This window comes from Hetaerina americana, unplaced genomic scaffold, assembly GCF_022747635.1.
Source record: "Hetaerina americana unplaced genomic scaffold, ioHetAmer1.1.p SCAF_1, whole genome shotgun sequence".
In the NCBI taxonomy this organism is placed as follows: Eukaryota; Metazoa; Arthropoda; class Insecta; order Odonata; family Calopterygidae; genus Hetaerina; species Hetaerina americana.
In genome coordinates, this window is record NW_027286069.1 from 91,148,425 (window position 1) to 91,174,726 (window position 26,302).

The 26,302-nt window shown below is 34.4% G+C and overlaps 2 protein-coding genes across 2 annotated transcripts; both read left to right on the top strand.

The window, feature by feature from the left end:
- The first annotated feature begins 4,887 nt into the window (after positions 1–4,887).
- S2P (membrane-bound transcription factor site-2 protease) lies at positions 4,888–13,861 on the top strand. The gene is made up of 6 exons (XM_071593155.1): positions 4,888–5,160; positions 5,238–5,519; positions 5,674–5,777; positions 10,631–10,877; positions 11,217–11,403; positions 12,484–13,861. Exons 1-6 carry the CDS (start codon positions 5,086–5,088, stop codon positions 13,110–13,112), a joined length of 1,524 nt encoding a protein of 507 aa, XP_071449256.1. The 5' UTR covers positions 4,888–5,085; the 3' UTR covers positions 13,113–13,861.
- A 5,193-nt stretch (positions 13,862–19,054) lies between these two features.
- Positions 19,055–23,384, top strand: Snx3 (sorting nexin 3). Its single transcript, XM_071593166.1, has 4 exons — positions 19,055–19,320; positions 19,463–19,558; positions 21,765–21,889; positions 21,968–23,384. The coding sequence occupies exons 1-4, from the start codon at positions 19,156–19,158 to the stop codon at positions 22,071–22,073; spliced, it is 492 nt and encodes a 163-aa protein (XP_071449267.1). The 5' UTR covers positions 19,055–19,155; the 3' UTR covers positions 22,074–23,384.
- Positions 23,385–26,302: the final 2,918 nt, after the last annotated feature.

Below are 26,302 nucleotides of genomic sequence, written 5' to 3' on the forward strand. Positions count from 1 at the left end.
TATGATACATGATATATGTGCCCACAGTGTAGAGGAAATGTGCAGTGAGTATAAAAGAAGCATATAGTGGTGTGAAATAAGAGTGATTTGGAATTTAAGTGTGAGAATACATGCAAAAAGTGTGCAGAAAGATTGTTGAATGAGCTCATAAACACACAAGTTCACATTGTGTGAGGAAAGTTGCCTGAGTGCGCAAGAAATGTACAGGATTGCAAAAAGAAGAGTGAATTGGAGCACATAGTTGTGAAGAGGTGAGCAGAAACTATAGTGAAAGTGTTAAAAATGGGAGTGGTTTTTACAGAAACCCATATACCATTTATCAAACCATTCATTGGAATTCAAGTGATGGTGGATGGCAGAGGAACATAATTTCTCATCATAGTGTTTCTGTTCATCTAAAGGTGACGAAAAAAACTTTGAAGGCTTAAAGATCAGGATATTCTACCTGCGGGAGAAATAATGCATAAAAATGAGGATCAAGAGCACTATGGAGAGAGAGATCACTGTTCAATAGTACTCACTCTGGGTGCACCCCAACCACAGAGGGAGAAGTAATTATTAGGGGCTTGGCATTATGATTTTGACATTTGTTGGAATGGGCCATATCATGGTTGATATATTGAAAATGGTAAGCTTGCTGTTTGGTATACAAGTTTAATATTCCACAAAATACTTTTTCCTTAATTATGTGGAGTAATGGAAAGATAATATCACATACCATATGTATCACCCCTACTCTGAGAGATGAGAAGGAAAGAAAGCAAAACCTTGAGGGTAATCCATTTTTGTCATACATGTGTTGGGGCAAGAACACATGGACATTAATAATGAATCAGATTTCCATTCTTTGGGGTTGGAGGACCAAATAATGAAATTTCTCAGAGATAAAGATTTAGTTGCAGCTTTAAATTGAAGATTTGAGAGAAGATACACAAATTCCTAATGGCAAATAGAACTATTGATTTGAATCTGTTCCATGGTAGCATTATACTCACTATTTATACATTTAAAGCATGCTTTTCTTTGGGCCTCTGAATCACTCAAATATTTAAAGTACAAAAAAGAGCTGTGAGAATCATTAGACTCCACAACTCACCTTCATGATTAATTAATACTAATTCCCAACTATTTACTTCCATTTTAATATGCTGTTGTTAGTATAGACAAATTTGCATAGTTTTCCTGGTGATCTCTAGTGGTTACCTTGCAAGGGGTAGAGATCAGCTACTTATTAGCACCATTTATATAAAAACAGAAAAAAATGTGTGGCATACAATTTAATCTGGATGGGTCAACAAGACTGAACTCAGAAGGAATGTAGTGCTAGTGTACAATAAATTATGCAGAATTAATCACAGTTGTAGTGGAATTCCCACATGAAATACACTGCCATCCAACCCATATTAAAAATGACATTTTACATTTAATAGGATGATAAGTAATACTATAAAATGAGTATGAAGAAGTTTGCACGGGAGAATCACTTGTATCTACAAGTAATTACATCAATTAGGTATCAGGCAGAAACAGTAGCCATGCAAATCTAATTGCATGTAAATGCTGATTAGCCTTTGCCTTTCATCAGCTTTTCCAGAGCTCCTCCAGCTTATATATTTCCATTCATGAAATAACCTTCAGCACGTAGTTATGATATAAACTTAGGTAGGTATTTGCAAACATTTTTATGAGCAAAACCATTATCATCTACTTCCCAAATTCAAAAATCATGTTAGAATTGACATTAATAGGTCACATGTGATACACAGTTTCATGGGCACTTAATCTTATTAAAATATTTACCTCTCTCAAATATATTTTTATGCAACGCACCTGTCACACCATATGCCAAATATAATGTTTCCTAAAATCTTTCCAAAGAAGAAGAGATATTCAAATGTTGGTATTAAGTGAGATCGATGACAAATCATTTTCCACTGACAAAAGTAAAAAACATGACATGAAAAAGTAAGTAAGTGTAAATTTTACTCCTTTGCACCATTATAATTTCAAAGATAATCTTCAATGTAATATTTTGCATTGTACCTTTTCTGTGACAGTGAGGCCAAACTGATGTGAAAATTTAGTCCTGTTGCATCCAATAGTAGGAGTACTAATATTTGGAATTAAATTAATGTGGAGTGAATCATAGTCCAGATCATATATTCTGCATGGGTCAGTACCCTATGAAAATGTGAATTTTGTATTTCAATAGGTCAATAACAAAAATCAGTAGATCAGTATTGACCCAGACTGTGAAACAATCTACAAATCAGGGAACTTGCTGAATTTCCTGTAAAATAGTCACTATTTGATCATCCAATCTTGTAATTAACCATTTCAATCAAATTTGAGCTTTTGTGCATACAATGCAAACAAAGATTTACTGAAAGAAGTTGAAATTTCAATGATTTTCCCATCAAAAATAATAGCTTTTAAAAATTATAATTTTTGTACCCTTCTCACTAATTCAATACAATTAATTACACTCAGGTATCCGGGTGGAATTTCCTTATTGACCAGTCGCCTCAAATAAAGTATACTCCTGGTATGAGGGAATTACGTTTAACTAATTGGCACATTCACTGAAATTCTGCACTTACATGACTGCTCATTCTTAATCATTAGAATTTGTACACTTTTTGACTTTTTCACCCGCCCAGTGGAGATTTTGTTTAAAGAGAAAAAGTTCATTTATTCAGATTTTCAGACTATTTTTTTTTACCCCACTAGTAGTAGTGATGTGAGCAGTGATAGATTATCTGGTTGTAAATCTGTCAATTCTGACTTACATATCAGCATAAAAGAGGAAAACCTTAAGTTTTAGCAAATTGCTACTTTGGCCATTGACTTTGTCTGTTTTGGAATGGTTCAGAACATATTTTCCATTGAATCAGTTTGCTCAGAAAGCTCTATTATCCGGAAGCACAAGTTATTATAATTTCCTTGACGATTTGTATGCCATGGATTTATAAAAACAAGAAAAATGCAATTACAACCTCCTCAAAATAATTTTTAGAATGAATACTAATTTAGGTCATTTTTTGAGCTACTGAAAATAAATGCTGATATTTTCATGCTCAGTAATTTTTAAAAGAAAAGAAATACATGCATTTATGGGTTAAAGATACAATGAATATGATTGAGCACTGATTTGCCAGTTCTTCAACTTGCATTGAATAAATCTACAGAGATATTCATCCAAGATAAATTATAATACTGTCTCAAACTCTAAACTCAAACTTATTTTTTGTACAAACCAAAATGTAATGCTCTGAAGAAAAATAAATACTATGCTAAGGGAGATTGCCGCTGTAGTTGCTGGTAAGGTCTCAAAGGCAATGCCATCCCATATATAGTGAAAATATGCCAAGCACAAGGTTTTCCTCCTACCAACTAACAAGCACACATTCCCCACACATCATCAAGAAAATAAAATATAGTAGTGTCCAAGCATTTATAAAAGATCAATGAATTATCATGAGAGCACACATAAGACAAAACACCCCCATGCTGTGAAACAATGGAGTTTAGCCGGCACTATTTGTTGGTCTCCAGGGAAGAGGTGAGCCTAACAAATTTAAGATTCACTGTCTACAGCCCTGAGAGCAGTTTCATGTGGCTCAACAACCATAAACTCGGGTTATAGCTACATAATGAATATCTATGGATAAATTATGCTTAATTTTATGAAAAAATAAGCTTTCAGCCAGGTTGAATGTGAGGCTCAATGAAAGTTTTAAAAGTAGCATTACCTCAATCCTGTAAAAATTTTGTATAAGGCAGACTATTACAAGAAAATTTAATTGGAGTTCAATGAGGGAACAAATGTTATTATAGTACTTATCTAATTGTTTATAAGGAAAGAAAACAGTTTTACATTGTAATGACTACGAGACATCCATTCCTTTTTGGTCCAATTGGCAAATTTAGGATATTGATCGCAATAGTATTCTAGTTGAGGAGGAGAATAGAAAACTTCCACAGCTAAGATTGTGTTGAATTCTGGACACAGGCCACATAATGACAGTACAATTGTGATTATAATTTGCCAACGCTTTCCATCTCCAATTAGACTAGTAACTTCATCTGGATCATGATCATCATCTGGAAATTCATTTCTGTCAAAAGAATTAGAAACATCGTGAAAAGTTCTCATGGATTGGCCCTCAGTCTGATTTTCAACATGATGGGTTTCCATCTTGAGAGAGTGTAAATCATTCCTGCAAAAATATTAAAAGGTTTGACATTATTAGTTGAATTAAATATTTTAAAATAGCAGATTTAACATATCATATGTGAATATAATTCTCTATTTACATTTAAATTGGAAACCGCAATAAACATAGTTTAACTAATTTAATGTTAGCACATGAAATGGTAAGTAAGCATACATTCAAACAATTTGTTTAGTCAGTCATAGATTGGGGGGTTTATATCTAACATATAAATAATCTAATGCCTGAGCTGCATACCAAGCCATAAGTTATTTGGTATAGTTTTCCGTCGTTCAGCTTGTTGACGAAATAAGAAACTTAAAGTTATTAAGCATTAAGAATACCAGAATATATTTTGATTCCGATTATATTATGAAATGAAAATACATAACAATCTGGGCTGTGAATTTATATCTGAAATTCCATTGAAATTTTGTTCACATCACATCAAAAAACTTTTCCTATCAGGAAACAATTAAGGGCAAAGTTACCAATATGCAGTTTACCAATAGTATCTTCGATTTCATAAGGTATTTACTGCGGTGGAATCTTAGTCCGGCGGGAAGGAATTATACCTTTAAACAGTCAAACCTTCTTAACCATTGTGCACTCAAGTTATATTTTGCGGCATGGGAAACAGACATTGGACTAACGGAAGCGCAATGAACGGTGAAACATTTGTTTTGGTGTCTTTCTTCAAATGCACGAAGTCAATATATGTTTCACTATGACGCCTGGGTCGAATAATTTTGCTTGTTGTGTGATTCATAGAGTTAGGCAAAACATGAGTGTCACCTGCCTTTCCCCTGGACGTACCAATACATCTGGTTACCGCAAATAAAAAATTGTATGTTCATGTTTCAAAATCGATATGGATTTATACGATGCAGCATGTATAATTTGCTTCATTCATGCATTCTTATTTTTTATAGATATGTTTTTAAAGGTAAGAGAGTTGATTTTTGGAATAATTTAGACTTTTTGGAGTATTGATGCTCAATAACTTGCCGCAATTTTTTCCAGAGTTGTTCCCATTATCCATACCTATATTTTCTAGAAAATACTGGTTTCAAAATTGGGCCTGGGTGCATACAATGGTGTACTACCGTTGCTAACAACTATTTTCAGAAAATTGTTCGGCACAATCCGAAGTTTTGGAGTAGATGGTTTGCCCTAGGCGTGTATGTAACGTGCATCATTCTACCTTTTGCCTTATACTTGGTTGGAAGTACTGCTATCGCTAATTTATCAATGAAGAATGAAGGCCAACATCATCATCCAAAAACTCTTTCATTAGAGCCTGTGGTATGGTTACTGAACTTGAGAATCAACTGGATGAATATCTTATGTTTTGTCTTTTAATGAAGACTAATTATCCTTCGATTTTAATTGTTGTCCTTTCAAATATGGTCTCTTAACTTTTGATTGATTGCTAGTTTTTAACGCGGTTCTATTCCAGATACCTGGAGTCAACCTTCCACTTGGGGATTTGAGCTATTATCTCAGTGCAATCGCTATTAGTAGTGTTGTTCATGAAGCTGGTCATGCGTTTGCTGCTCTAAGGCAAGCATTTTACTTTTCATATATTGTATTTAAATGGATCAGTTCAATGGTTGGTCATTTTTATTATAGTTTGCAATACCATTGTAAAGTAAGCTATAATTTCAGGTAATAATAGACCCATACCCAGTCAACACCAAATAAGACCAAATTATGGCAAACCATCTTGGCCGTAATGCCTTGTCATTGTGTGGCCACTATGGTTCGCTGTTACTATTCTTATATCCCTATTCTTCTTCCATCACTATCCAAATAGCAAAGATCAAGTGTTTGTTCCAGCATATTTTCCCTTGTGATACCTCAAGATTGTCCTTCCTTTTTTGACTGCAGACCATGACCTTGGTTTGAATTTTATATTGAGATTTTACATTGTCATCCCCTACACCTTGTCTGAATAGTATTCTTGTCAGGCCTTCTTTCTTCTTTGTCATTCTTAAATTGAGTATATTTATCCTATCCAATGTATTTCCTTTATTCATACACCACATCTAATTTTCCTTGGCATTTTTATTTCCTTCTCAATGTAAACATTAAATGTTGAGAGAGATAATAAGAAATTACCTCAATCCTTTGCTTTAACTTCCTCTATGCTTTTACCATATCTAATCACTGCTCCCTGCCCTTGGCATAGAGCCTGTATCAATCTCCTGTAGTTGTGGTACATTTGCTTTTAGGGTACATAGCAGGAATTCAGTCTGCATTCTCAAAGGCTTTCCCCAAGCCCACAAATGCAACATAGGTCAGTTGACCATTCTGTATCCTCTTCTCTACAAAGTCTGAGAGCAAGAAAAGCTTTTCATGTTTATCTAAGTCTTCTCCATCAAAATTGGTCCTGCCTTAAATATCTTCCACTTTCTTCTTCATTCTTAGTTAGATTATTCTTGCCATAATCTTCAATGCATGGGTCATCATAATAAATGTTTCAAAGTTTTTAAATTTTTCTACTTGATTCTTTTTTTGTTTGTAGGGACAATTGCGTTCTTTTAAAGCCCATTGGTATTTTTCTTCCTATTCCGCAAGTAGTTTTAGTCTCATAAAGATATTCCATATTGGGTGGTATAGCTATGTTGGAATCTTATTAACTGACTTTGAAGAAGGCAGGGATTATAGAGACAGAGCAATTTGATTGGCAATGGAATGTTGAAGAATGTTAGCCGTGGGAGGTAAGGGACTTAGAGAATAGACCTGTTATACCTGCTAGATATTATGAAGGGAGGTAGAAAGTATGAGGAATAATAAAAGTAGTATTTATTAGAGGAAGTGGCCAATAGTGAAGACCATTTGAGCATTAGGGCTTATAGGTGGGTAATTTGGAAGAAGTAAAATTTTCAGTTAATAGGGAAGGTGGAAGAGGAATCGGGCATCAGCATTAACATACTCTTCAACAAAATGCACCAATAGGTCAACAGTTTAGATGTTCCATCCAAAACATGGAGTGCTGTCCCTCAAGGGCTCTCCACATAGCACCCAAGTCGGAAGGGGATTACCATTGAAATATTTTACCACCTATGGGATTCAAGCCCAGGCCCTTGGGGTGGGAAGTCAGGACATTAACCACTCCACCTAATTTAATCTTCTATTCTTGCATTTCTACCATTGAAAATACCTTACTTCCTTACTTTTTACAACATTGAATTGATCATTTCTCAGTATCCCAGCTAGTGTAAAACCTCTAAAAAGGTACCTGAAAATAATTTCATTTCTTAAAGATGAAAGAAGACTGTAAATCCACCCCAACAGATACTCAAAAAATCAGGATCACAAACCTACATTTATAATAATATATGCTCTATATTAGTAGGTTGCCTGTAGTGTTTTAAAAACTTAAGAACTAGATTGTAACATTATGTATTTTATTTCTCAATTAAGTGAAAGATATCTTTGCTTTGCTTACCATCCTAATTAAAACCCTACTAGGGTTAAATTTCACTGCATTAATTTTATCCTTTGTATAGCATAAATTTAAAGAACAAATGTAAATATGTTCAATGGACCTTCTTACCTGTATACTCTGATTTTACAATTATGTGTATGTGGATTTAGATCAGCAACATCACACTTAACCAAAGGCTTGACTTCAATTTTGGTTATTAGGCTGGTTATGCAAGGAGGTACCCAACAATAACTGGAATAGTGCTGCTGTTGGTGGAGCTTATGTAGTATGCATTTCTTCCACTACATGAGCATAGTGCTACTCATTACGAGTTCTAGGAAGATGTTGTTGTCTGGGAAGGTCATACTCAATCGCTACAATTCGTTTTGTAAAAGCAGTTTTGCTTGCTTCTCATTTTTCATCATGGTTGTTTTAAGTGAATAGCACACTGCTGTGAAATTTTGCTTCCTGCTCGGGGAAAAATGCCACCAAAACTGTTGTGATGTTAAAAGCAGGTTACAATGATTATGCTATGGGAAAAATTCAAATATACCAATGGTTTACTTGTTTCAAAGAAGGTGAAAAGTCACTCAATGCCAAGCCTTGTTAAGGACATTCATCAACTTCTAGAATCAACAAAAATTGTTGGAAAAGTTCGTGCAATTCTGCTAACTATTGAATAGATTAGTAAATCATCTGGAATAGCATGGAGCTCAGTTCAGCAAATTGTTTTGGAAGATTTGAAGGGTCACTGCCAAATTTGTGTCTCAGGTTCTGATTGAACAGCAAAAAGAGAATTGAATTGAAACTTGCCGTGCATTGAAAGACCATCTCCCAGATTTTTTTATGAGGTCATTCCTGGTTACAAGTCATGGTGCTATGCTTACGACACTGAAACAAAACAACAGTCAAACCAGTGGAAAACTCCATTGTCACCTTGCCCATGGATTTTTCACCTTGACAATGCACCGGCTCATGCAGACATTTCAGTGTACCAAATTTTAGTCAAATAAAACGTGACTCCCTTGCTTCATGCCCTTTCCTCACCTGACCTCTCTCCGTGTGATTTCTACTTGTTTCCTCGAATGAAGAGGGACATAAAAGGACAACTTTTTGATGACATGGAAGCCGTAAAGAAAAAAACGAGGCAGGAGCTGTTGGGCATCAAAAAGATGAGTTTGAAAAATATTTCCAGAAATTGCAGATTGAACAACCATATTATGTGTAATGGAAATTACTTTGAAGGTGATAAGGTTGTTTTGTAAAAAAAAACAAATACATAGCTTTAAAAAAATAAGTCCTGTTATTTTTGGGTACCGCCTCGTACTGACAGCACACCTTGTTTCCTTCCTTTTTTTCACCATGATGTCTTCTCCTGTTTTTTCTGGTTGTGTTCAGGAGTTTTCTGCCCCAACCCACTTTATTTTGTTGATCTCTAGCATGCCTATCCCCAAGCTTGCTGTCACTGTATGCATACTATCCAACTTCCTACTAACTGCTGATAACCTCGTGTACCTCATTCCAATCCCAAATTTACCTACTTTGACCAATATTCGTATCCAAATAGTACTCATCCAGAGATTCCATTTAAAGACTATATTACCTGCCAAATATTTCGCCCAATAGGAAGGCCAACGCCATATTTGGGGACAGTCAGCTGTGTCTTTTTGAAAGACTAATATTTTTATTTTATTTATTTATTTAATGAATTTATTGGGTTGAGATTGAGACTTCTTATTCCCTTCTTCAACCTAACTCTTATACATTACACTGAAGGCAATTACAAACTCCCAAGCCCAAGGTAGAGTAAAACCCACATAGGTGGGAATTGAACCAGCAACCTCTGGGTTGGCAGGTGAGGACGTTACCCTGCCGCCACTGGAGTGTGTTTACTATTGCCTTTTGCATTGTGGATCTGTGATGAATGTTATCTATCAACGTATCAAGGACCCTTAGCTGTAGAATCATTGGAACAAGGGACCTTCAGCTCCGTAGATTCTGGGACATTTAGAACCAGGAATCCCTCAGACCACCTCCTCTGCTCTATCATTGTAATTGATAAACTTAATCTATAGGGCTATTCAAAAATTAGCACTATGCACGTTAAAAATTAAACTTCACACAAACTCTTATATTTACAGACCATTAGTGGTAACCTTGCCAACACTCTTAGCCCATTATGCAGGTGGATGTAGTCCATATTGGATAATAAGGATGGTAATACTTACTTGTAAGGGGGGCGTGGTCAAAAAGTAATCTAAAAGAGAGAAAAGTAAAGAAAGTAGATGAGACTGGTGTCCTTTTCTCCCAAGGTTTACTATATGTGCCAAGCTATGTTTGTTGTCCACTCCTAAGGTCATCAGGCCCAGGAAAAGTAGATGACCTTCAGTTTCTTTTTTCTACTGTAAAATAAATGTTGTGAATTAAGAACTGTAAGGTAATGGGCAACTTGCCTCATACTCCCCTTCCAATGACAAAGAATGTTGTATATGCACCTCCAACAAGTGGAATGCTTAGTTTAAAAAATTGTTGTATCAAGCATAACATATATATCATTTTTACTGTGCTTATTATAATTTTATCAGTTGAGTTATTAATTTATAAAACAAGCCCAAAGATTCGCATGTCATTACCTAATTACTTTCCGAGTAATCAGAGGGTTTTCTCTTGGCATAACCATGTGAAACAGTTAACACTACAAAAAAATTTTCTTCTAAGGTTTGGCATTCAAGATGTAAAATAAAGCAATAGTGTTATCTTTTTTGTCATTAAACATAATTACTTATGTGCACAAGTACATGAAGCTTTTTTTTTAATCTTTTGTTTTCAAAATAACTTCTTTGTATAGCAATCCTTTACAGTGAAATCCACTCATCAGATTTAGCTGTATTTTCCCAGAGTTTAACTTTCAAGAAAATATATGTGCCTAAACAGCATAGTTTGACTTTATATTGAAGTTCTCCTTCTATTCTCTCATGTTTAGAGAGGGTGTGCAAGTTTCTGGATTTGGCTTTTGCATATTCCTCATTTTGCCTGCAGCGTATGTGCTTCTCAGTACAAATCAATGCCAAGCTCTCCCTCCAAGTAGAAATCTTCGAATATTGACTGCTGGAGTATGGCATAATGTTGTACTGTCACTATTGGCATATACCGCAGTGATATTGATGCCACAGTTTGTAAGTCCTTTGTACTCACAAGGATCTGGGATATATGTTGTGGGCTTTGCAGAGGTAAGATATGTAAAGAGGGATTTATTTCCTCTTTATGATATTTTTAGTTCTTTAAAACATGACACCCCTATCAAGGCATCGGAAACCTAAATTGCCATAGATTCTCCAGCCTTTGAAGCATTTACATTGTTTTCTCATATGTTTATGATGTGCTAATTTCTTATATATAAAGTTTAAGAATTAATGCTTAAAACAAGTTTAGTTGCAACATTTATTTTAGAAAGTAGGTTCCACCATGAAGTAGTTTCTATTATATATAGATGCATGTGTAAATTTCTGTATTAACTCAATTAATTCACTATGAATGTAAGTTATTAAAGGCATTGAGGACATTTTCAGGATTCACCCCTAAGGGGATCCACAGGATTTTACCATGGAGATATAATTACCAAGGTGAATAATGATTGCATTGTGAAAAACAAAGAGGATTGGAAGAATTGCATTTCTGCATCATTCTTAGAGAATGATGAACGTTTAGGATTTTGCATTGGAATCACTTTTCTGCTGCAGAACACTAGTCCTACTGGTAAGTTTTGGGCTACAAAAGCATTACGGTAAAAAAATTTCTTTAATCTCAGCATTATCAAATTAGTGACTATTTCATACGTTTTCCCTGCCAACTCGCAGTGTGTTCAAACTCGTTGTCCAGAAAGTCAAAAAAATTGATAAGAAAATTCTAAAAGAAAATATAAATTGTAGAGTGCTAATATTTTTCATCAGAAAAATCAGCGTGAATACATAAACCATCCACTGTTAGTGACACTTAATGGAGGTGCCAGTGGAGTCATTGTAGTCTCATTTATGACAGGTGCTGTTATTCATAACACAGTAAGCTCTCGAATAATTTTAATAAAATGACAGATGTTAAGACAGATACCTAACACTTCGATGCACAATTTGAAAAATACAAGTTTGAAATACCTCAGCTTTCATCAAAGTTTTTAATTTCACCAAATCAAAAATTGGCAGTAGTATTTGATGTTTTATTTAAACATTTTTGAACCATCCATACTTTCCTATTTTGGTTTCTCTTGCATTTGTTAATCCTGAGAATTCCATTATTTCCTTTCAAGTGATCACATGGAGAGTATACTGTAACCTACATTCATAGATGAGTGAGGTTGGGTATGCTGAAGGGTTTAGTGGCTGGCACAAAACTAGGGGTGTAGTACGGAATCAAAGGCGGAAATGATAGGATGATAAAGATTGCGTAGTTGCACATTATACAAAAAACATGTCCTATTACTAACTAGTCTGACTACTTCAATAAACTGCAAGGGAAAAAGAAATTGCTTATAAGCATATAGAGCATAATTGCTTATTTTAACATAACATTATTGTTGGCTTTAGAGTATATATGTATGTATGTGTATATATATATATATTTTATGTATAGTATAAATCTGAGTAACATTTTGTATCTGAAAATGCTAATATATTAGTTGTATATCAGGAATCTAGATTTTATTTCTTGAATGTAAAATTAACCTTGTGATAAATGAATGAATGAATATTTTCTCCATGAAATCATGCTACATTATTATGTTCTACTAATATGATTAAACAGATTGTAAACAAAATCTAACGATTGACATATTATTTTCAGCTTTTAAAGATTTATTGGCTGATTCTACAAATTGCTGCCCAAATTACAAATCAGAGCACCTTTGTTTCACAACCACCTTTCCTGAAGATGTAGTTAAACAAGTTTCAGATTTGGATAGAACTTTATTGAAAAAAAACTGCCTTCCTGCAAGGAAAGTTATTGAAGAATCAGGAATTTCATGTAGGACTCACTTGTCTTGTCCTGATGCAAAGCCATTGTGCATCCATCCTTTGCTTGCCAATGACACTTATCTGCTTACGATAGAACGAACTAGTGGAGAGCCACATCAACCGAAGATTGTTATCTTTTTGGGCCATCCTGCAGAGGTGTGGTTTGGTATTCAAGTGAGTGATTTTGTCCCACGGGCCAGATTCCTCTCAATTTTTGCTTCACGGCTGCCTGACATCAGCTTGCTTCTCATGAAATACATTGCAATTTTGTCTTCTGGTCTGGCCCTAATTAATATGTTGCCCATCTTTATGTTTGATGGGCAATATATTATCACTGACATTCTGGTGTATTTGCTAAACAGATTATCCTCCAGAGGTACCATAGAGAAAATTTCCAAATTAATTGTAACTTTTTGTTCACTAATTTTTTCTATCTGTATTATCTCCTACTTTTTATAGAGCAAGGCTTTAGATATTGCAATGAATGTTTTTATATTTGAATGAGAAATGACTTGGTACTTTATGAATTAAACCAGACCTTATTTGCTACTTGGATTGGTGGAAGATTTTTTGGCTAGTGTATGAAGAGCATTAACCTCATTACCTTGACAAAGAATTGTTCAGCGAGTTTTGGATTGGGGAAGATTTGTAAAGAGTTGTATACCTTATTCTCTTGTAACTGCTTATGGACCCAGTTTTGGACCTAAAGGTCAGTTTGGTAGGTGATGGTAGAGTTCATCCTATACTAAGCCCAACGCAGTGTGCAATTCACACATCAGGGTAGAGGGGCCAGTTTTTCTCCTTGTACGGCCTGTGGTTTCCCAGGAAGCTCTGGTACGCGAAAAATCACTCAGCTTGAGTGGAGCCGAGGAGGCCCGGGGATCAAACCTTGGCCCTCCGGTCACATATATTTTTTTTCACCCTATTGTATTGTTATTTTTCATTAGTTTTTCTTTGTCTGTCCTGTGGACAGAAGTTGAAGACCTTAATTATTTTCTATGAAATTGGAAATTTAATGGAATGGGAACTGTTTCATCCATAATTCAATGAAAAACCAAAAAAATTGTTTGAATTCCACAATGTACCTAACCATACTTCATTGGGTGCTATTATGTTTTAAATGTAATGAGTTTGTTTTCAGTAAATGTGAACTGGTATGCATACACATTAAGAAACGATTATGTAGATTATTTTCAGAATCACCAGTCAATATTATGACTTAATAATAAAATTTTAAAAAACTTTGTAAAGAATGTAATTTTCTTTATTATTGGTTAGTATTTCTGTTGTTCATATTTTACTGTGGTGTGATCTGGGATGAGGCCTATGGCGAGACAATTATCAAATTCCATCTCAACTTTCATGGTGAAATTGGCATTGAAATAGGGGTGTTCTTCAACAGAAATCAGTGATTGTATGCAGTACTGATTAGGTTAGTGCAGTCAACATTTCAATGGAAAGATGAAATTTTATAAATTTGGGGGCATTTTGAATTATAATGAATATCAATGTGTCTAGTGCTTGCATTTAGATCAAGTTTTATTTATTAATAGAATCTTTGAAGTGGGGCAGGCAAAACTTAACACATAAGAATATGAATGAGCAACAGGGAAGATAATAAAGGAATGAATGTTCAATTACAGAAATGGTCTATCTGGTATTGCTCATTTCAAGTGCACAAGGACTGAGATAATTTAATTCCTATGAGATTCATATTCTCATATTGAGAATCTTGTTTTAAGTGGTATTCAAGAAGCAATATATAAGGGGGGATTCATGATGCAAACTTAATCATTGAAAATGTTATTGGGGTCAAGAAGGATTTTAAAATGGTTGTTTGTTTAAGTGAAGCAGTTGAAAGGTTATATTTAACATTGATTATATTTATCATCAGTACAGCAAAGCTATAATATCCTATTATTAGCATATGGTTTTTATTGCTGGTTGCTTAATGTTGCTATACAAGATGAATTCAATTTATGATTAATTCAAATTATAACAATGTATCTATTAATAAGATCATGTAGAATAATGAATCCAATTTTTTAGATATTTGTTTATGGGTATTACCCTTTTACAAAAAGAAAGGCAAAAACTTATATTAGTTCCACAATTATTAAAAACATTTATTCCTGGAACAAATTACATAAAGTTGCATACCCTTTATTGAGAATTAAAATATAATTTAGAATTTAAGAAGAATTTTGATTTGCAATGCATGGAAGACATTTTCAAATGGTATACAGGTATGCTAACATACCTAGTTAGATTAATTAATGAAGACAAAAATATCAACATTAAATGACATTCCAAATCAAAAAATGGAAACAGAGTATTAGAGATATAGTATATGTTACAGGCTGGATGATGGTACAAAATGATAAATGCTAGTTGAAGTTATTAACTTAACCTTGTGGCATTGAATGAGAAAATTTTCCCAATTGGCATCAGGAACAAATTATTGACATGTACAGATATCCACACAGCAATAATTAGCATTCTAAAATTCCTCAGATATTTTTAATAACATTTTTTTAAGGGATCCCGGTGAAATAGAAAATGGGTCAATATAGACACAACTGTTGGTATCCCTCTTAATCTGGCTTATAGGCGAGTTGTCAGTGTAATTTTGTACATGATATCTAATTTCAAAGAGTGCTTCATACCTCATGTTATGTGAAGGTACTCGGAAAGATATTGCCCTTAGGAGTTCAAAGGAATCAATCTTGTTAAGGAGTATTTATAAAGGCAAGTTACGTTATTTATTTTTCAACGTGTAGGCAAGGAGAGAAGCTTTGGTAGAGGTAACATTTCTTGATAACTATAAAGATCTTTGTGAAGGTTGAATTTAAATCCAATTGTGTGCACAAATTTTCTTTGAACACATTCAATTGTATGAATATGGAGCTTGTAGATAGATAGACAGAGGTCTTTATTCAGGCAAAATTGAGACCTAATGGTCCCTTCTTTCATTTACAACATCATCATGTACATATTATATTAGGCATAAAACTTATAGTTACATTTGTATATACACATAAATACATGAAGGTAGACACAAACTCATTTAGCACAGATTTGCACATCGAAAAGAAAAGGAAAAAGTATATAAGTATATACTGAATGTGTGTGTGTGTGTATGTATATATATATATATATATATATATATATATATATATATATATATATATATATATATATATATATATATATACATATATATATATATATATATATATAATGTATATATACACACACACACATATATATATTATATACACACACCCATACATACATAACATTTTTCAATTAAGGATGTGCCTACACTAAGTAATTTGTAATAAGGTGTCCACAAAGTAGAGCAGTATTCACAGAGTAACCTAACTGTGAGATAAACGCAACTTTAAATGGCTCTATATGTTTAAAGTTTTTGCAGTATCAGAAGATAAATCCAAGTGATTTGTATGCTTTAGATTGAACATAGTTATAATGTTGATGGAATATTAATTGTGAGTCAAATGTAACTCCGAGGTCTTTTATATTTGTTAATTGGGCCATAGGATATTTGCTTAGTTTATATTTATAATGCTGTGGACTCCTTTTCCAGCTTAATGTCTCAGAATAGCATTTTTTTTAAATTGAAAGTTAGAAAGTAATGCTCACACCAGTTTTTAATCCTATAAAGGCTGTTTTGCTGAGTTAGATCATCAATTGATTGAGCTGTTAAAAATATTTTTAAGTCATCGGCATACAAAAGAAAAGGAATTGGGTCTAATGTCATTATAATATCATTTATAAATAAGTTAAATAATAGTGGACCCAGATGGGATCTTTGGGGAACGCCTGATGATGGCTAGAAACATTTTCTTTAAGATGCATTAATTTTTACTGTAACTTCTTTGTTGGTCAAATAACTTTCCATCCTATCAAATAAGGTACCATTTATTATCACTGTGTCCAACTTTCTAAGAAGAAGCTCATGACTAACCTACTCAAAAGCCTTATTGAAGTCAGCATATATGACATCAGTTTGTAAGCTTTTTTCCATACCTTCTAGAAGATACGTTTGAAAAACCAAAAGATTAGGGAAAGTTGATCTTCCTTTGGTGAAACCATGCTGCACAGGGATATTGATACTATTAAAGATAGGAGTTAGCTTATCTACAACCAATGATTCTAAGATTTTTGCTATTATTGAGAGCTGGGCAATCAGATGATAGTTAGTTACATTATTTCTGTTACCCTACTTATGTATTGGTACTATATATGTGGATTTAAGTGCACTAGGAAAAAACCAGTAGTGAGGGCTTTATTAAACGGTATATACTAAGGATTTAGTATGGTACAAGACACATACCCAGAAGTAGGGCTGGGAGTTCATCAGGACCACAGCCCTTTTGGAGGGGTCAAGTTGGCATAGTTTTGATGTCTTCTACTGAGATTGTTATAGATGAGATAATAATAATACCTTATTCATTTTGAAAAATGGTGCAACTATATTAAACGTTGTCAATATAAATATTATTTAACATATAAACATAAGTTCTTAAATGTGATGAAGATTATCACAAAAGAACTCATCCAATGAGACAAGTGGGTAAGCAAGTGACCAGGTATATACCTTATTCTTGAAACTCTGGATACCGTCTGATTTCAACTGAGTAGGCAGATAGTTATACAACCATATGTTCATATTATGAAATGTGTTTTAAGTTGATGATAATCTACAATAATTAGTATTTAGATTTGATTTACCTCTTGTGGAGTAGTAATGGATGTTTGATCTTAATTGGTAAATTTCTAATTGACTTTCACATGAATTAGAGCCTTAAAGATATATAAACTAAACACAGTCATGATTCCATACCTAATAAAAAAGGTTTGCATGAATCGTGTGGTGGTATATTAGCAAGAGGGAATAGCTCTCTTTTGCAGTAACAAAATTTGTTTAACATGTGGGGAATGACCCCTTTACTCAACACCATAATACAAATGACTTTGAAAGAAGGCAGGGTAAAGTGTTAAACTATACTCATTGGAAATGAGAACGTTGAGCTTTCTTAACATATAAACAGCTTTACTGAGTTTATTACAGGTCTGACTGATGTGAGTCTCCCAGTTAAGTTTTGTATCAATATAAATTCCTAATCTTTTAACAGTTTCAACATCAGTTATTTTTTATTTAAGACTGCACACAATATGCTGAATTTTGTTAGTATTTAAATGTAAATGATTAACATGAAACCATTCCTTAGCCTGTCTTTGTGTTAGGAGTAGGCACGAGTATTAAAATTGTGCAGGGGAGTACTATCATATTTTACATACACAGATGAGAAATACTTCTAAAAGGTCTATGTCATCATATGAACAAGAAGAAATATCATTTAAAAACATTACATTGGGCTTGTCTTCCTCATGCTGCTGACATGATTCCCAAAATGTTACCATCAAAGAGGACATCAAAATCACAGTTTAAAAACGAGTCTCTCAGATTGGGTAACTTTGATCACAAATCTCTAAACATTTTGGTCATAGGCTATGAGGTTTAGGTTTGATGCTGGCTTAATGAGTTGACGATTTTCGGACAGCCATGTTGACATTTAATGGTTACGTCATATTCACCATTCTTTTTCCTCTCTTCAATAGCCTGGAGAAATTGATTAACGAGCCTGGAGAAGTTAAAGGTATTCCCTTTCGCCCCTTGTTTTGCCTGACAAAATCTTGATAGCTGAGGAAACCGCTGTTCGGCGAGAGAATAGTTTCCTAACCGAGGCTGGCGAGTCCAACACGGCTTTGATAGGACGGATCTTACGGTGTTGGAATTATTGGGGTACTTTTTATGATAGGAAAAGGGTACGATGTCCTACAATATGGCAATGAAATACATCGATAAAATTTAATTGAAATCATAATGGGGGATTTGAATCTACTTCAGCATTAATTCATCATCAATATATTCCAATAAGCTACAGACATTAACTATTTGTAATGAATGCTAGCAGCTTTCATTTCTCGTCAAATATATATTTTATGGCAGATAGTTCAGAGGTTTTGATCAATCACTGTGGTCTTCATCTCAAGAGTCAAATACGAAAAGAAATGCTTCGCGAGGGAAGAAACTGAGCTACTTGTGTAACATGTAACTATTACCTCTGAGATGGAAACGTGAAATCTACAATGTTTGTGCCAATAAACGAGATATAATGAATGAGTCAATAAAGTACATAAATGATGTCTTACGTAGATAGCAACTGAAAAGGCATTTATCTAGGCACTATTACGAATTTTAGGCCTACGCGGGAGGAAGGACCACGGACTACTAACGCTACGTAGCGGTTTTGCACAGAAGCTTACGAGCATGACTAAAATTTGATTAACCAGCGAGAAGGATCCCCACAAAACGCCTGCTGCTGACGATTTGTCTGGTGACGGCTGTCATACGTTCACGGAAGCTGAAGAATTTTTTTATAGTGGAAGTGGGAGGTTGTAAGCGGTTGCAAGTATGGCAGACTCAACCGTGGACTCCACTCGTCGCTTAAACGTCAAAAAGCAAACATTAGATGATGCATATGCTGCTCCAGCCAATTTTCTGGAGATTGATGTCATAAATCCAATTACCCACGGAGTTGGTAAAAAGAGATACACGGACTATGAAGTTAGAATGAGGGTGACTATTTGTTTTATATAAGCCCATCTAATCACTTCCTGATTTTGCGTTAAATAGGCCTTGGACTGTGTCGACCTTTTGCTTGCTGATTGTCTATTCGTGTTGTTATATTGTCAATGAATGTTCTTATTTATTTTTTCAGACAAATCTCCCTGTGTTTAAAGTGAAAGAATCTAGTGTGAGAAGAAGGTACAGCGATTTCGAATGGCTTCGCAACGAGTTGGAAAGGGATAGTAAGGTATACTATGTAGTTATTTTTTTACGTCACTGTTAGTATGATGGTAATTTCATTAAGGTGGAGTTCATTTGTACGAGAATTGGAGGGAATGGTATATGCGCCAAGCTTTCTCACAGACACGAGTCTGAGGGCTGAAGTGGAGAATGTTGAAAGAGTGTAATTCCTGGAAAGCGTTAATCGTGCCATTTATCTGGCTATATTAGATGAAGTATTGGAATTGAGTTCAAAGTTAATATTTTGGGAAAAATAGATTGGTACAGCTTTTATTCATGTTGGTGCTTTCGATAAAATATGGTGCTCTAATTGTGGAACTGATGAGTAAGAGGGAACTTTCGTTGAAGTTATTTAATGGCAACTGAAACGACAGGAATTGCTGTTGCATGATTCGCACGACATTTGATGATGTTGTTTAGCGTAAGCTTTCTCGGCAAAATTTATGAATTTAATTTAAATAGTCCGTGGATGTTCTCCAATGCCCTTTGAAGAAACAGTAATTTGTATAGGTTGTAGTCTGCACCGATTGATCGAATACATTGTTTTGGGTGTCATCTCAGTAATGTTCGAAAAATTTCCATTAAGGGCTCAAATTCCCATTCTTTGAATTTTCGGGAAGATGAAACTATGTTCGAAGTACAAGTAGATGGCAAAATATGCCTCGGCGTAATTTTAATGAGAACGTTTCCAGAATTTTGCGTGGAAAGAACGGTGCGTACAAATGGGTATTAACTTAATATTATGTAGCTGAACATTAAATTGGTACTCTAAGACCAGCATACTCTAGGTGAGCTGATTGCTAACTTCATGTCCTTTGTCTTTCATTGCACAGAAAAATATCAACAATCCACAAAAGCCCGCATGTTATGATTAACATCAGCTGAAATAAAACAAGAATGATTATCCCCGGTCTCATTTCTAACACTAAAAACCGTTGTTGTTGGTATTAAAATAAAAGTAATTATGTGTTAATGCCGTGATTATAGTCATATTTCAATTCATTAGAAGCCCTTACGAGATTGCAGATGATGGCTGCAATCCATGGAGTGATTATTCTTGCTCCAGAAAGGAAGGATGAGAGGAAAGCTTTGAGTTATGTGAACCATAGCTATCAGTGAGTGATAGAAGAGATACCCATCGGGAAATCTCTTAAGACAAGCATTTATGTCCCAATTGTTGAAAACTAAAGCACTTACTTACAATTAATTTCTTTGAATTGTGCCATTAATTTTTTTTCTCAACAGTAATCAACCCAAAAGGTTTTATTCAACACCAAATCATTGGGGATGTAAAATTCACACACAGTATAAAGGGGGGGGGGTCCTTTCCCTTTGCTATCACTCAAATTCGCACTAACTATTGATCTCTCGAAATCACCACTACTCGGATTTTAAATGTGATCCCTCAAGTGCTTCACCCAGAATTTAAAGTTCGTTTTGGTCAATAGCATAATTCTTGACCCACAAGGGCAAGAGTGAAGAAATTGGGAGGTATGAAAAATGATGTTAGGTAGGTATCTTGCTAACCATGGTGAGGGGTCCAAGTTTGTAATAAAAAACGGGGTGTGGCATGAAAAGTTTGCACATGAGGTTGCCACAATACACAAACATTGATTGGCTATGACACTCTGAAAATTATTGGAGAGTGTGGACATGGAAATCTTAGTCATATGTAGAAGCTAAAAAAGTTTTAAATTCGTAGTTAAATTGTTGTAACTGATTATACAGAAAGTAAATGTAGACTAGTTCTGGCACTGAGGGTAACCGCACATTGCTTTAGCGGGCAAGAACCAAGAGAAGAATAAAGGGAAGTTGGCAGCTGGGCAAACTTATATAAGGAATCCCTCTTCCTCTGGTACAATTAATGTTGATAACAGAAGGCAGCAGTATTTGCAGCCACTCAGTATAGTATAGTGAAAAATCAATGTCATTGGCTGGTGTCTTGACACCCCCTGCCCCTTACCCTTGTGGAGGCTTGTGGGGTCACACCTCAGGACAAGCGGACCAGTTCCTTTAAGTTTGCATAAGTGTAATTGACACAGATAAAAAGTGAGAAACTTGGCCCAAGTATATGTGAAAAGATTCAATTTTATGAATGCTGATAACTCTGTAATGGGATTAGATTTGAAATAATTGCTTTATTTTGAATATTCCTAATCCATTTATGTCAGTATGAATAATTTTTTTTTTGTTTTCTATTTTGTGAAAATTAGATAGTGGTGCCACCCCTACCTGGAAAAGCCTGGAAGCGCCAGCTACCATTCCGTGGTGATGATGGTATATTCGAGGAGGATTTCATTGAAGATAGAAGGAAAGGTCTTGAAATTTTTGTAAACAAGTGAGTGCCTCAGCTTATAGTTTAAGCACATTTTAACTTTACTGACATGTATTCATAAAATTAACAATTTTGTTATAGAATTGCGGGTCATCCTTTGGCACAGAATGAGCGCTGCCTCCACATGTTTCTACAGGAACTTGTCATTGATAAGAACTATGTTCCAGGGAAAATAAGAAACACTTAATTTTTAAATCTACAGAGGTGATGTGAAAACAAAGGCAATTAAAATGGCAGAAATATTATGAATATTCTCTTCCCATCAGTTATGATTTATATTAGTTATGTTGAAAGTTTCAAATTGCATTCTTTATTACCATTTTTGAAAAAATGATGAATTAGGTATTTTAATTGTGGTGGAAAACTTATCCGTCCTTTCTTTGTCTAAAAATTTAATCTCGCCTGCTTGAGTTCCTAGATTTCCAAATTCAAGTTTTCCAATTACTTTAAAGGAATAAACTATTTTCTCCCAGTTGTAGTATAAGGTAGCATTTCATAAATTTGCATTTGTGAGATTTATATATTCCTAAGAATTATATCTATGCCTCATGAGATACTTTGTGTATTTCTGGAGTTGATATTTTGTTCAAGCTAATTATTCAATGTACTGATAATTTCTGCATGTAATTAAAATTAGAGAATCAATTTTCCGTCATAAAATCTTGTAATTACAAATGTTAAATTACATACTATTTTCCATTATTTTTGACATGTTTAAACTATGTTAATCATAATGTAGGGGATTATTTTGAAGTTAATCTGGAATTATTATTGTGAAATGAATGATCTTTTAAGGTTCCCAGGCTTCATATAAATCTTCTAGATATGTTTACTTGTGAGAGATCCTCAGCCTTGATAAATAGCTGGTTTCTCTCGAACATTTTGTGACACATTCTACAGATTATTGACAAATAAGAATTATTTGTCTTGATATTTTCATTTTCAGTCATTGGATAGGATGAGAAAAGGTAATATATATTAAAAGCCATATGTCCAAAGCAGACATCCACAAGTATCTCCTTTAACCTGTGGATATAAATGTGATTGTCTTTGACCCTGAAATTTGGCACATTTACTTCAAACATGGATTTGTATATATTTTTCATCGTTTTTGTATCGTGAAGCCTGTAAGAGTGATCCAAATTTTATCATATTGGTAGAAACTCCTTAAGGCTTGAAGTGTATGTGCCAAAATATTTTGTCTTGTATCCATACTGATAATTGTATAAAGAATACTTTAATAATAACTGTTTATTATTTCAATGAATGGTTTTGTGTTTAGGCATGCTTGTGCCTTGTTATGTTTTGCTGTGAGGTAGTTAGACTGCCAGTTAAAAATATCATTTTCTTTCGAGTTCCATATAACGTGAAGAAATGATTACACTGAATTTACTGTTGATCTTGAATTTAATACTTTTAAGTCACTTGTATGAAATGTATTAAAGGATTGAAAATGCAATCATACATTATATGAATTTAAATAAATTGTTTTGGTATATTATTGAAGTTTTATTCCTGATGAATAATAATAGCAGGAATTCGTGTACTGAAAAAAGTCCTATACACATACTTCCCTCTATGCCACAACAAAGGACAGGCAGGGGATGTAAGAATAATTGCACTCATGAAATGAGGGGAAATTAATATTGGTAGTTTTGTGTGTTCAGTATGAAATTGTGAAATAACTTGAAAAGAATTATAATATTAATTCCATGAATAATGGCTTATGCAGTATATGAAAAAATTTCCCAACTTGACAAAAATTACAAAGAGTTCAATTTACAAGAATATAATTATAAAATTTTCCATCATTTCATGGAGGCTGCATTAAATGTGACACAGGGAAAAATACTAATCATTAGTTCTAAATTTAGTGCATAAAGGTAATTGAAACCACATAATACAAGAAAGTGAGACGGCAATAACTTGATCAGTATCGGGTAAGCCAATGTGCAGTTCCCTTTAGAAATAAGATTACTGATTACACCATGGTAAAAGTTCATCTATGAAGTCTATTGGAAATTGATATACCTATATAGTACCAGAAAGTATTACCTTAAACATTGCTTTCTAAATTATTATAACAAAGTAATTGTGTAGTTGCAGGTAGAAATAACTTGACTGAAAATGTTATATTAAAATGACCTGCATGCAATGGTTCCACCGATACAAGACTGATATACAGGGTGCGTTCGAAAATTAATGCAATTAAATTGCCCACGCCACTTCTATTGGTTGAAATGGGATCAAACTACTTGGAGTAGGTGGGAGGGGGGGGGTATGCTAAGCTTTGCCGCAGAAGCAGTCTGTGCTTTCCAAGCTGTGGAAGCGGCAGGACGTAAGTTATTGTATACCTGTGTGCAATGGAAAAAATGGAATTGACAATCAAGCAACATTATGCGATTACTAAGTTTTTTGCTAAACTGAAAAAACCTCTTAAGGAGACTAATAAAATGATTCGTGAGGCAAACAGGGACTCTGCTCACAAGTTTAGAGGTGGTTAAAGGCGTTTTAAGGAGGGCAAGAAAGAGATTCACGACAAACAACGCTCTGGGTGGCCATCAGCCAGCAAAACCGACAGCAATGTTGCTTGTGTTTGACAATTGTTGGACTGTCAATTGAGTATCAAGATGGTTGCAAATAAACTAAACTTGTCATCTACTGTTGCGTTTTGCATTGTTACTGAAGATTTAGCGATGAGGAAAGTGTGCGTCAAGCTCGTGCCTAAGGTGCTTGACACAACGCGCTATGAGTCCGTGAGTTACTGGCCAAAGACTAGGTGCCAACACTGCCCCACCCCCTCTTAGAGTCCTGACATTGCCCCAGCAGACTTCTTTTCGTTCCCTCATATTAAGGCAGCCCTGAAAGGAACCCATTTTTTGCCCATAGAAGAGATCCAATCAGCCTTGACGAAGACTTTACGAGAGGTCTGCGAAGATGCCTTCCAGGGCGTACTGGTCATGGCAGAGTCGCTAGAAAAACTGTGTAGAGGCCCAAGGACAGTACTTTGAAGAATTTTAAGTGTTTGTGCAAATCTTTTCAATGAATTACTTAAAAAAAAACATAATTGCATTACTTTTGGAATGCATCCTGAATGTTCCAATGATGTAAAAGTATTTGTTGCTGACAAATAACTAATATTTATTTTGCTTAATCTTCATGCTTTAAATCATTAGTTTTTACAATTAACATCATATGGCACATTGGTAAGAAATAATGAGCTCTAGGGCCTCTCAATAAATAAGAAAGGGGAAGAAAACTCCAATGGCCATAAAAATTTTTACAGCCATTGGAGTTTTCTTCCCCTTTCTTATTTATGGCACATTGTTATACTAAATTTGCTTTCCATATTTGCTGTGACTATAAAGAAAGGTTTTTCACTGAATTATCATAATAGAAGGTAATCCATAATTTGCTTCTAATCTACTAATGAAAAAGTAGTTGGAAGTGTGTGTTGAATGTAGATGTATGAACTCAGAATAATAAGAGAATATTCTCTTGGTCTAGTATTTCACTTCCTGAGCTCAGTATGAGTAAGCAAGGCCCCCTCATGCGAAGTTGATTTGCCCATCAGTTGGCCAATTGAAACTTTTTTGCCATTAAATCATATATTCTTTCCTCCCATTTCCCATACTTTTAATGAGGCATTAACTGTATTCTACCTGAGAAGACAGGTGTTCATGGGCACACAATTTAAACTGCTACAATTCTAAGGACATTCTAACACTATGTGTATCATTCAACACTGCAATAAAATACTGTTCAACTCTGGAAATTTTCTTTCCTCTCTTCACTCTGTCCACATGCCATATCTTGTCTTTCCTTTGCCCCCTCAATATATTATTTTTCCTATCAATTTCCATTGCCTCTCAAATTTCCTGCATCCACTCTTATTCATGCCTTCTTTGAATTTCTATCAACCTTCTCTCTTTCCCTACCATGCCTATACCTGTTTCCTCCCCTCCAATTTATTTGTTTCATTCTTCTCCACCCCCATAACTCTCTCATTAGCTTTAATCTCTTCTGTAAATCACAAAACTAGGTTAAATATCAGTTGTTTCACATATTTTTATAAGGCCCATCTCATCAATCTCCTTTTGTTTGTTAAGTCTTTACCTTCTACGTCATTCCATTTTAAATCAACAAATTGAGGGGAAAAGGTGCATAGCCATAATTTATTTCTGTTAAAAGTTAGAGAATAAAGATCACCTTTCATAGTCCAAAACAGTTTACTTTAGAATGGAACAATATCTTCTTGAAGATATAGGCTGTGGTTAAATACAATAGAATAGATATTAAAAGAACCATAATTTTATAAACTTTGTTAGTTTTGTTATACTCAATATAGAATAGAGGTTCTCAATCATATTTTCTCAATTCCCTCTTTTGCCATAGTTCCGACTATTGCCCTTCACA